The following is a 12,406-nucleotide window of genomic DNA, read 5'->3' on the forward strand; positions in this document are numbered from 1 at the left end:
GTTCTCTGAGCCTCGTGAGGTCAGGCCCAGTGCTGTGGTACAGTGTTATCAGTAGTGTTCTCTGACTCTGAGCCTCGTGAGGTCAGGCCCAGTGCTGTGGTACAGTGGTATCAGTAGTGTTTTCTGACTCTGAGCCTCGTGAGGTCAGGCCCAGTGCTGTGGTACAGTGGTATCAGTAGTGTTCTCTGACTCTGAGCCTCGTGAGGTCAGGCCCAGTGCTGTGGTACAGTGGTATCAGTAGTGTTCTCTGACTCTGAGCCTCGTGAGGTCAGGCCCAGTGCTGTGGTACAGTGGTATCAGTAGTGTTCTCTGACTCTGAGCCTCGTGAGGTCAGGCCCAGTGCTGTGGTACAGTGGTATCAGTAGTGTTCTCTGACTCTGAGCCTCGTGAGGTCAGGCCCAGTGCTGTGGTACAGTGGTATCAGTAGTGTTCTCTGACTCTGAGCCTCGTGAGGTCAGGCCCAGTGCTGTGGTACAGTGGTATCAGTAGTGTTCTCTGACTCTGAGCCTCGTGAGGTCAGGCCCAGTGCTGTGGTACAGTGGTATCAGTAGTGTTCTCTGACTCTGAGCCTCGTGAGGTCAGGCCCAGTGCTGTGGTACAGTGGTATCAGTAGTGTTCTCTGACTCTGAGCCTCGTGAGGTCAGGCCCAGTGCTGTGGTACAGTGGTATCAGTAGTGTTCTCTGACTCTGAGCCTCGTGAGGTCAGGCCCAGTGCTGTGGTACAGTGGTATCAGTAGTGTTCTCTGACTCTGAGCCTCGTGAGGTCAGGCCCAGTGCTGTGGTACAGTGGTATCAGTAGTGTTCTCTGACTCTGAGCCTCGTGAGGTCAGGCCCAGTGCTGTGGTACAGTGGTATCAGTAGTGTTCTCTGACTCTGAGCCTCGTGAGGTCAGGCCCAGTGCTGTGGTACAGTGGTATCAGTAGTGTTCTCTGACTCTGAGCCTCGTGAGGTCAGGCCCAGTGCTGTGGTACAGTGGTATCAGTAGTCTTCTCTGACTCAGCCTCGTGAGGTCAGGCCCAGTGCTGTGGTACAGTGGTATCAGTAGTGTTCTCTGACTCTGAGCCTCGTGAGGTCAGGGAGTATCTGTCCTACACCTGGCCTACAGAGAGTATCTGTTCTACACCTGGCCTACAGAGAGTATCTGTCCTACACCTGGCCTACAGAGAGTATCTGTTCTACACCTGGCCTACAGAGAGTATCTGTCCTACACCTGGCCTACAGAGAGTATCTGTCCTACACCTGGCCTACAGAGAGTATCTGTCCTACACCTGGCCTACAGAGAGTATCTGTCCTACACCTGGCCTACAGAGAGTATCTGTCCTACAGAGAGTATCTGTCCTACACCTGGCCTACAGAGAGTATCTGTTGTACACCTGGCCTACAGAGAGTATCTGTCCTACACCTGGCCTACAGAGAGTATCTGTTGTACACCTGGCCTACAGAGAGTATCTGTTCTACACCTGGCCTACAGAGAGTATCTGTCCTCACAAATGGTCACGATAACACTCACTGTAACACTCACTGTAACACTCACTGTAACACTCACTATAACACTCACTGTAACACTCACTGTAACACTCACTATAACACTCACTGTAACACTCACTATAACACTCACTGTAACACTCACTGTAACACTCACTATAACACTCACTGTAACACTCACTGTAACACTCACTATAACACTCACTGTAACACTCACTATAACACTCACTGTAACACTCACTGTAACACTCACTGTAACACTCACTGTAACACTCACTATAACACTCACTATAACACTCACTGTAACACTCACTGTAACACTCACTATAACACTCACTGTAACACTCACTATAACACTCACTATAACACTCACTGTAACACTCACTGTAACACTCACTATAACACTCACTGTAACACTCACTGTAACACTCACTGTAACACTCACTATAACACTCACTATAACACTCACTGTAACACTCACTGTAACACTCACTGTAACACTCACTATAACACTCACTGTAACACTCACTATAACACTCACTGTAACACTCACTGTAACACTCACTGTAACACTCACTATAACACTCACTATAACACTCACTGTAACACTCACTGTAACACTCACTGTAACACTCACTGTAACACTCACTGTAACACTCACTATAACACTCACTGTAACACTCACTGTAACACTCACTGTAACACTCACTGTAACACTCACTATAACACTCACTATAACACTCACTGTAACACTCACTGTAACTCTCACTGTAACTCTCACTGTAACTCTCACTGTAACTCTCTGTTCTGCTGTTCTCACAGTGACCGTAATTAGTTAATATACGTTTTGTGTGTAGAGCTTTCATGTAGTTTGGTTGTCTGGGGATTTTGAGAAGTTTTCCTGATTTTTAATATATCATATCTGTGTGTGTGTGTGTGTGTGTGTGTGTGTGTGTGTGTGTGTGTGTGTGTGTGTGTGTGTGTGTGTGTGTGTGTGTCCAGGGTCCTGAGGGAGCAGTGGATCAGAGCGAAGTACGAGAGGAAAGAGTTTACAGGGGTAGGGAAGAAACAGACCTATGAGGAGGGTGAGGACACACACACACACACACACACACAGACACAGACACAGACACGCACACACACACACACACACACACACACACACACACACACACACACACACACACACACACACACAGATATGCACTGATGAGAAGCTTGTCACTGTGTCACTGACAGGAACGAGGGATGGAATGTTGATGAAAAGGGGGCGGGACAACGGCCAGTTCCTCAACCGACGATTCGTTCTCTCAGAAAGAGAGGGGACACTGAAATACTTCACCAAGTATGATGTAAGTCTGACTATTTATTGCTGTCTTCATCTCACAAACACTCTCTTCAACATACAGAAAGTATTCAGACCCCTTGACTTTTCACATTTTGTTACGTTACAGCCTTATTCTAAAATGGGTTCAATTAAAATGTTTCTTCATCAATATACACACAATACCCCATAATGACAAAGTGAAAACAGGCTTTTAGAAATGTTTGTAAATTCATTACAAATAAAATACTGAAATACCTTATTTACATAAGTATTCAGACCTGTTGCTATGAGACTCAGGTGAAGTTTGTTTCTTGATGTTTTTCTACAACTTGATTGGAGTCCACCTGGGGTAAATTCAATTGATTGAACATGATTTGGAAAGGCACACACCTGTCTATATAAGGTCACACAGTTCACAGTGCATGTCAGAGCAAAAACCAAGCCATGAGGTCAAAGGAATTGTCCGTAGAGCTCCGAGACAGGATTGTGTCGAGGCACAAATCTGGGGAAGGGAACCAAAACATTTCTGCAGCATTGAAGGTCCCCAAGAGCACAGTGGCTCCATCATTCTTAAATTAAAGAAGTTTGGAACCACCAAGACTCTTCCTAGAGCTGGCCGCCAGCCAAACTGAGCAATCAGTGGAAAAGGGCCTTGGTCAGGTAGGTAACCAAGGATCCGATGAGTTCCTCTGTGAAGATGGAAGAATCTTCCAGAAGGACAACCATCTCTGCAGCACTCCACCAATCAGGCCTTCATGGTAGAGTGGCCAGATGGAAGCCGCTCCTCAGTAAAAGGCACATGACAGTCCGCTTGGAGTTTGCCAAAAGGCACCTAAAGGACTCAGACCCTGAGAAACAAGAAGCTCTGGTCTGAATGCCAAGCATCACATCTGGAGGAAACCTGCAGTGAAGCATGGTGGTGACAGCATCATGCTGTGGAGATGTTTTTCAGTGGCAGTGACTGAGAGACTAGTCAGGATCGAGGGAAAAGAGCAAAGTACAGAGTGATCCTTGATGAAAACCTGCTCCACAGTGCTCAGAAACCTCCGACTGGGGGAAGGTTCACCTTCCAACAGGACAACAACACCAAAGCACACATCCAAGTCAACGCAGGTGTGGCTTCGGGACAAGTCTCTGAATGTCCTTGAGTGGCCCAGCCAGAGCCCGGACTTGAACCCGATTGAACATCTCTGGAGAGACCTGAAAATAGCTGTGCAGCGACGCTTACCATCCAACCTGACAGAGCTTGAGAGGATCTGAAGTTAAATTAGGAGAGTATCTGTTCTACACCTGGCCCCAAATACAGGTGTGCCAAGCTTGTAGCGTCATATCCAAGAAGACTCGAGGCTGTAACAAAGTCCTGAGTAAAGGGTCTGAATACTTATGTAAATGTGTTATGTTGTATTTTTTATACATTTACAAACATGTATAACAAACAGTTTTTTCTTTGTCATTATGGGGTATTGTGTGGAGATTGATAAGGTAAAAAAGTAATTTAATTATTTTTATAATAAGGCTGTAACGTAACAAAATGTGGAAAAAGCCAAGCGGTCTGAATACTTTCCTTTTGCACTGTTATAATCATACAAATACTGAGACAAACTCTTTTAGCTTTGATACTTTTCTGCAGCCTGCCCTACCCTGTAGGACACACAACACACACACCTTCCTAACCACTGAGTCACAGGAAGGCCTGCAGCCTGCCCTACCCTGTAGGACACACAACACACACACCTTCCTAACCACTGAGTCACAGGAAGGCCTGCAGCCTGCCCTACCCTGTAGGACACACAACACACACACCTTCCTAACCACTGAGTCACAGGAAGGCCTGCAGCCTGCCCTACCCTGTAGGACACAACACACACACCTTCCTAACCACTGAGTCACAGGAAGGCCTGCAGCCTGTCCTACCCTGTAGGACACACAACACACACACCTTCCTAACCACTGAGTCACAGGAAGGCCTGCAGCCTGCCCTACCCTGTAGGACACACAACACACACACCTTCCTAACCACTGAGTCACAGGAAGGCCTGCAGCCTGCCCTCCCCTGTAGGACACAACACACACACCTTCCTAACCACTGAGTCACAGGAAGGCCTGCAGCCTGCCCTACCCTGTAGGACACACAACACACACACCTTCCTAACCACTGAGTCACAGGAAGGCCTGCAGCCTGCCCTACCCTGTAGGACACAACACACACCTTCCTAACCACTGAGTCACAGGAAGGCCTGCAGCCTGTCCTACCCTGTAGGACACACAACACACACACCTTCCTAACCACTGAGTCACAGGAAGGCCTGCAGCCTGCCCTACCCTGTAGGACACAACACACACACACCTTCCTAACCACTGAGTCACAGGAAGGCCTGCAGCCTGCCCTACCCTGTAGGACACAACACACACCTTCCTAACCACTGAGTCACAGGAAGGCCTGCAGCCTGCCCTACCCTGTAGGACACACAACACACACACCTTCCTAACCACTGAGTCACAGGAAGGCCTGCAGCCTGCCCTACCCTGTAGGACACACAACACACACACCTTCCTAACCACTGAGTCACAGGAAGGCCTGCAGCCTGCCCTACCCTGTAGGACACACAACACACACACCTTCCTAACCACTGAGTCACAGGAAGGCCTGCAGCCTGCCCTACCCTGTAGGACACACAACACACACAGCTTCCTAACCACTGAGTCACAGGAAGGCCTGCAGCCTGTCCTACCCTGTAGGACACAACACACACACACACCTTCCTAACCACTGAGTCACAGGAAGGCCTGCAGCCTGCCCTACCCTGTAGGACACACAACACACACACCTTCCTAACCACTGAGTCACAGGAAGGCCTGCAGCCTGCCCTACCCTGTAGGACACACAACACACACACCTTCCTAACCACTGAGTCACAGGAAGGCCTGCAGCCTGCCCTACCCTGTAGGACACACAACACACACACCTTCCTAACCACTGAGTCACAGGAAGGCCTGCAGCCTGCCCTACCCTGTAGGACACACAACACACACACCTTCCTAACCACTGAGTCACAGGAAGGCCTGCAGCCTGCCCTACCCTGTAGGACACACAACACACACACCTTCCTAACCACTGAGTCACAGGAAGGCCTGCAGCCTGTCCTACCCTGTAGGACACACAACACACACACCTTCCTAACCACTGAGTCACAGGAAGGCCTGCAGCCTGCCCTACCCTGTAGGACACACAACACACACACCTTCCTAACCACTGAGTCACAGGAAGGCCTGCAGCCTGCCCTACCCTGTAGGACACACAACACACACACCTTCCTAACCACTGAGTCACAGGAAGGCCTGCCACGTTACAATACAGCAGGTTCAGACAACTCTCCCCCCCTCCAACTCTCCCCCCCTCCAACTCTCCCCCCCTCCAACTCTCTGTCTCAGTTTAACAGGACTAAACAAATTAGAGACCAATCCTGTGCTGAGTACTGCAGTTGTCACATTAAACTTTGTTAAGTAACTTTGTGTCTAATACCTAACTCTTCTGGCTTCCAGAAAGTATTTCACTTTGTATTTTACAACAGTGAAAGGGGATTGAGTGTGAATGTGTGAGTGAGTGTTTGTGATGCAGTGTGGGTGCTACTGTGAGTCGAGTCGATTGCCTGGGGGAAGGCAATGCCTACTTACACAGTCAGCCAAGGAAGTGTTTAGTTGTCGTTCTCATGGAAACCTACCAATTGGGTTGAACTTGGAGAGTTCTGAAGTCCATCAGATGTCCAGGTCTGCCTCCTGGGGATTTGAAAGGGGATTAAGCCAATTTGTCCACCGGGTGCACCCTACCCCTCTCTCCCCCTTACCTCCACTCCCCCTTCAGCCTCCCATCCCACACCTTACCTGCCACCTTACCCTCCAATGTCCCTACACCACCCCTCTGTCCTCCTCTTTCCATCCCCCTCTCACCACCCCTAACTCTCTCTCCCCTCTCTCCACCCCTAACTATCTAACTCCTTCCCCTCTCTCCACCCCTAACTCTCTCTTTCCCTCCCCTCTCACCCCCCTAACTCTCTCTCTCCCTCCCCTCTCACCCCCTAACTCTCTCTCCATCCCCTCTCACCCCCCCTAACTCTCTCTCCCTCCCCTCTCACCCCCTAACTCTCTCTCCATCCCCTCTCACTCCCCTAACTCTCTCTCTCTCCATCCCCTTTCATCCCCCCTATCTCTCTCTCTCCATCCTCTCTCACCCCCCCCTAACTCTCTCTCTCCCTCCCCTCTCACCCCCCTAACTCTCTCTCTGTCCCTCCCCTCCACCACCTCTAAATCTCTCTGTCCCTCCCCTCCACTAACTCTCTCTCTCCCTCCCCTCCACCACCCCTAACTCTCTCTGTCCCTCCCCTCCACCACCTCTAACTCTCTCTGTCCCTCCCCTCCACTAACTCTCTCTCTCCCTCCCCTCCACCACCCCTAACTCTCTCTCCCTCCCCTCCCCTCCACAACCTCTAACTCTCTCTCCCTCCCCTCCCCTCCACAACCTCTAACTCTCTCTCTCCCTCCACTCCACCACCCCTAACTCTCTCTGTCCCTCCCCTCCACCACCTCTAACTCTCTCTCTCCCTCCCCTCCACCACCCCTAACTCTCCCTCTCTCTCCCTCCCCTCCCCTCCACCACCTCTAACTCTCTCTCTCTCTCTCCCTCCCCTCCCCTCCACCACCCCTAACTCTCTCTGTCCCTCCCCTCCACCACCTCTAACTCTCTCTCTCTCCCTCCCCTCCACCACCTCTAACTCTCTCTCTCCCTCCCCTCCACCACCCCTAACTCTCTCTCTCTCTCCCTCCCCTCCCCTCCACCACCTCTAACTCGCTCTGTCCCTCCCCTCCACCACCTCTAACTCTCTCTCTCTCTCCCTCCCCTCCCCTCCACCACCTCTAACTCTCTCTGTCCCTCCCCTCCACCACCTCTAACTCTCTCCATCCCCTCCACCACCTCTAACTCTCTCTCCATCCCCTCTCACCCCCTAACTCTCTCTCTCCCTCCCCTCCACCACCTCTAACTCTCTCTCTCCCTCCACTCCACCACCCCTAACTCTCTCTGTCCCTCCCCTCCACCACCTCTAACTCTCTCTCTCTCTCCCTCCCCTCCCCTCCACCACCTCTAACTCTCTCTGTCCCTCCCCTCCACCACCTCTAACTCTCTCTCCATCCCCTCTCACCCCCTAACTCTCTCCCTCCCCTCCACCACCTCTAACTCTCTCTCTCCCTCCACTCCACCACCCCTAACTCTCTCTGTCCCTCCCCTCCACCACCTCTAACTCTCTCTCTCTCTCCCTCCCCTCCCCTCCACCACCTCTAACTCTCTCTGTCCCTCCCCTCCACCACCTCTAACTCTCTCTCCATCCCCTCTCACCCCCTAACTCTCTCCCTCCCCTCCACCACCTCTAACTCTCTCTCCATCCCCTCTCACCCCCTAACTCTCTCTCTCCCTCCCCTCCACCACCTCTAACTCTCTCTCCATCCCCTCTCACCCCCTAACTCTCTCTCTCCCTCCCCTCCACCACCCCTAACTCTCTCTGTCCCTCCCCTCTCTCTAGGCCAAGGAGCCTAAAGCGGTGATCAAGGTGGACTCTATCAACGCAGCCTTCCAGCCAGAGAAGATAGGTAACCCCAACGGACTACAGATCACCTACCTGAAAGACTACAACACCAGAAACATCTTCCTCTACCACGACAACGGCAAGGTAGCTGTGTGGGGGTGTCTGTCACTGTATATGGATGTGCATGGATCAATTCAGCAAGGTAGCTCACTCCTCCTCTCTCTTTCTCTCTCTCTCTCTCTCTCTCTCTCTCTCTCTCTCTCTCTCCCCCCCATCAGGAGATAGTAGACTGGTTCAACTCTATAAGGGCCATCCAGCTCCACTATCTAAAGGTGGCCTTCCCAGGGGCTAATGATGCGGAGGTGAGTACACACACACACACACACACACGGACGCATACAAGTACACACACAATATCACTCTGTATTTAATCATATTTTTCAGCTGATGCCCAAATTGACCCGGAACTTTCTGAAGGAGGGCTATATGGAGAAAACAGGACCCAGGGTAAGTTTAAACACCCATGCACGCGAGAACACACACTCACACGTTTATTTTACTATCGTTGTGGGAACCAAACAATTGATTCCCATTCAATATCCTATTTTACCTAACCTCTCCTCTTTGGTATGTGGTATTATATTAGGATCCCCATTAGTTGTTGCGAAAGCAGCAGCTCCTCTTCCTGGGGTCCAACACAGAACATGAACCATGACATAATACAGAACATTAATAGACCAGAACAGCTCAAGGACAGAACTAAATGAATTTAAAAAGGCAAACGTAGCCTTCATATCAATACATACACACACTCTATCTAGGTCAAATAGGGGAGAGGCGATGTGAGGTGTTGCTTTATCTGTTTTGTGAAACCAGGTTTGCTGTTCATCTCAGCAATATGAGATGGAACGGAGTTCCATGCAATAATGTCTCTATATAATACCGTACGCTTTCTTGAATTTGTTCTGGATTTGGGGACTGTGAAAAGACCCCTGGTGGCATGTCTGGTGGAGTAAGTGTGTGTGTCAGAGCTGTGTGTAAGTTGACTATGCAAACAATTTGGGAGTTTCAACACATTAAATGATTCTTACAAAAATTAGAAGTGATGCAGTCAGTCTCTCCTCAACTCTTAGCCAAGAGAGACTGGCCTGCATAGTATTTATATCAGCCCTCTGATTATAATGAAGAGCAAGACGTGCTGCTCTGTTCTGGGTCAGCTGCAGCTTAACTAGGTCTTTCTTTTGCAGCCCTTGACCACAACTGGACAATAATCAAGATAAGACAAAACTAGAGCCTGTAGGACTTGCTTTTTGGAATGTGGTGTCAAAGAGCATCTATTTAGTAAAGACAGACCTCTCCCCATCTTAACAACTATTAAATCTATATGTTTTGACCATGACCGTTTACAATCTAAGGTAACGGCAAGTAATTTAGTCTCCTCAACTTGTTCAACATCCACACCCTTCATTACCAGATTAATCTGAGGTCTAGAATTTAGGGAAGGATTTGTACCAAATACAACACTCTTAGTTTTTAGAGTGTCCTGTCCTGACCACACTGTCCTGTAAATGAGTAGATCAAGGACTTCTGGTCCCCACAAGGATAGTAAAACCAAACACACACTGTCCTGTAAATGAGTAGATCAAGGACTTCTGGTCCCCACAAGGATAGTAAAACCAAACACACATTGTCCTGTAAATGAGTAGATCAAGGACTTCTGGTCCCCACAAGGATAGTAAAACCAAACACACACTGTCCTGTAAATGAGTAGATCAAGGACTTCTGGTCCCCACAAGGATAGTAAAACCAAAAACACACACTGTCCTGTAAATGAGTAGATCAAGGACTTCTGGTCCCCACAAGGATAGTAAAACCAAAAACACACACTGTCCTGTAAATGAGTAGATCAAGGACTTCTGGTCCCCACAAGGATAGTAAAACCAAACACACACTGTCCTGTAAATGAGTAGATCAAGGACTTCTGGTCCCCACAAGGATAGTAAAACCAAAAACACACACTGTCCTGTAAATGAGTAGATCAAGGACTTCTGGTCCTCACAAGGATAGTAAAACCAAACACACACTGTCCTGTAAATGAGTAGATCAAGGACTTCTGGTCCCCACAAGGATAGTAAAACCAAACACACACTGTCCTGTAAATGAGTAGATCAAGGACTTGAGGTCCCCACAAGGATAGTAAAACCACAAACACACACTGTCCTGTAAATGAGTAGATCAAGGACTTGAGGTCCCCACAAGGATAGTAAAACCAAAAACACACACTGTCCTGTAAATGGGTGGTTCTTTAGCAGTCAAGTTCAAGGACCTTGATAACAAGACATTCCTCCACACCCTTAAACCATGCAATCCACCTTCAACTCATTCTATTAGTTTCTCCCGTTGTATTTCAACCTGCTGTTACATTCACCTGACTCTCTGTATTGTTTTTCTATCTGGTTTCATTAAATAACATGGAGATTTTGTTGTATTTAACCTTTATTTAACCAGGAAAAGCCTATTGAGACCTAGAGTCTCTTTTTCAAGGGAGACCTGGCCAAGAAGGCAGCAACAATCAATACATTACAGAATTAAAACATACAACAATACAACACAACATGATCCTGCCTATAAAAAGCATTTACACTCCTCTGTAACAGAGTCTCCCATCAATATTTCAAATTCATTCAGTGGCACTAACATCTCTAGATGAAACATGGATTATAGACTAGAGTTCTAGCTCTGGTAAAGGTCGTGATGTTCTGTCAGAAAGATAGTTCCTAAACCAATTTACTGACCCTTCACTGAGACCAATGTTTCGGAGTCTAGCTAGCAACAATTCATGGTCAACTGAATCAAAGGCCTTTGATAAATCCACAAACAGAGCATCACCATGTTTATTTTTACCAAGAGCATTAATGATGTATTGTTTGCCGTTGCCATAGCTGCAGTTGTGGTGCTGTGCCCCGATCTAAAGCCAGACTGAACCCCGCTCAGTATGTTCTTCTCAATGAAGACCTGTTTTAACTGTGAGTTCACTAGGGATTCATAGACGTTGGCCAGGAGAGGGAGTTTGGAGATAGGACCATAGTTATTAGCATCTGAGGGATCTCCACCCTTTAGCAGTGGGAGGACATAAGCTGATTCCCAAATGCTGGGTATGGAATTGGTCAAGAGACTCAAGTTGAAAATGTGAGCCACAGGTTCAGTGATAATACCAGCTGCTATCTTTAAGAGGTAGGGGTCCAGGTTGTCTGGACCTGCAGACTGTTTAGTGTCTCTAGCCTTTTAGTTCTTTATAGACCTCAGCATAAGAAACAGGCTGAAAGTTCAAATGGTTCACATGAGGGCCTATAGTTGACTGTAACAGAGCTGACATTAGAGGTCTGGACCCCACCATTATCAAACACTGAACCAGCAGATATGAAGTGCTTGTTAAAACCCCTACAATATGGGCTTTATCCTTCACTTCATTAGAATCCATCATTAAATGGTCAGGAAGGTCAGAGGAGACGTTAGAACCTGACACTGATTTGATTAGCTTCCAGAACTTGGTAGGGTTGTTTAGGTTCTCTGTGACTGCGTTTAGATAGAAATCTGATTTGGACTTCCTGATCAACCCTGTGCATTTGTTTCTTAGCTCTCTGAATGAGGCCCAGTCAGTATTTGTATGTCTAGAGACATTTCTTTTTCTAATTCATTCTGCCAAGTTATCTGAAAACCGGGGATTGTCCCTTCCACTGATTCTACATTTCTCCACAGGGGCATGCTTATCACACATTTCATACAGAAATAGTCCCAGGCAGTGTCCACATGGGGAATCAGACTTACCCTGTCAATATTATGGATCATGTAAGAACGCTTGTCATCAAACTGTTCAAAATGTTTTTTTAGATGTATATATTATTTTATAAATCTAACGGGGTTTGGCTTTGGTCATTTTTGAATTTCTAACACAAGCAATTGCACAGTGATCACTGACATCATTACAGAATATCCCAGTCCATGTGTATTTGAGGGG

General features: G+C 48.1%; 1 protein-coding gene and 1 long non-coding RNA gene across 2 annotated transcripts in view; one reads left to right on the forward strand and one right to left on the reverse strand.

The window, feature by feature from the left end:
- Window positions 1–6,581, reverse strand: part of LOC118938203 — a 58,753-nt gene extending 52,172 nt beyond the window's left edge. The window contains exon 1 of the long non-coding RNA XR_005035450.1: window positions 6,535–6,581. This is a non-coding gene — a long non-coding RNA (uncharacterized LOC118938203). The remainder of the gene's footprint in view (window positions 1–6,534) is intronic.
- zgc:92360 (ArfGap_ADAP and PH1_ADAP domain-containing protein) overlaps window positions 1–12,406 on the forward strand; it is a 33,846-nt gene that overhangs the window by 14,082 nt on the left and 7,358 nt on the right. Inside the window, exons 4-8 of the mRNA XM_036940194.1 lie at window positions 2,488–2,570; window positions 2,725–2,837; window positions 8,386–8,532; window positions 8,667–8,750; window positions 8,833–8,895. Coding sequence (XP_036796089.1) covers window positions 2,488–2,570; window positions 2,725–2,837; window positions 8,386–8,532; window positions 8,667–8,750; window positions 8,833–8,895 — 490 coding nt within the window. The remainder of the gene's footprint in view (window positions 1–2,487; window positions 2,571–2,724; window positions 2,838–8,385; window positions 8,533–8,666; window positions 8,751–8,832; window positions 8,896–12,406) is intronic.

Source organism: Oncorhynchus mykiss, chromosome 13, assembly GCF_013265735.2.
Source record: "Oncorhynchus mykiss isolate Arlee chromosome 13, USDA_OmykA_1.1, whole genome shotgun sequence".
Taxonomy (NCBI): Eukaryota; Metazoa; Chordata; class Actinopteri; order Salmoniformes; family Salmonidae; genus Oncorhynchus; species Oncorhynchus mykiss.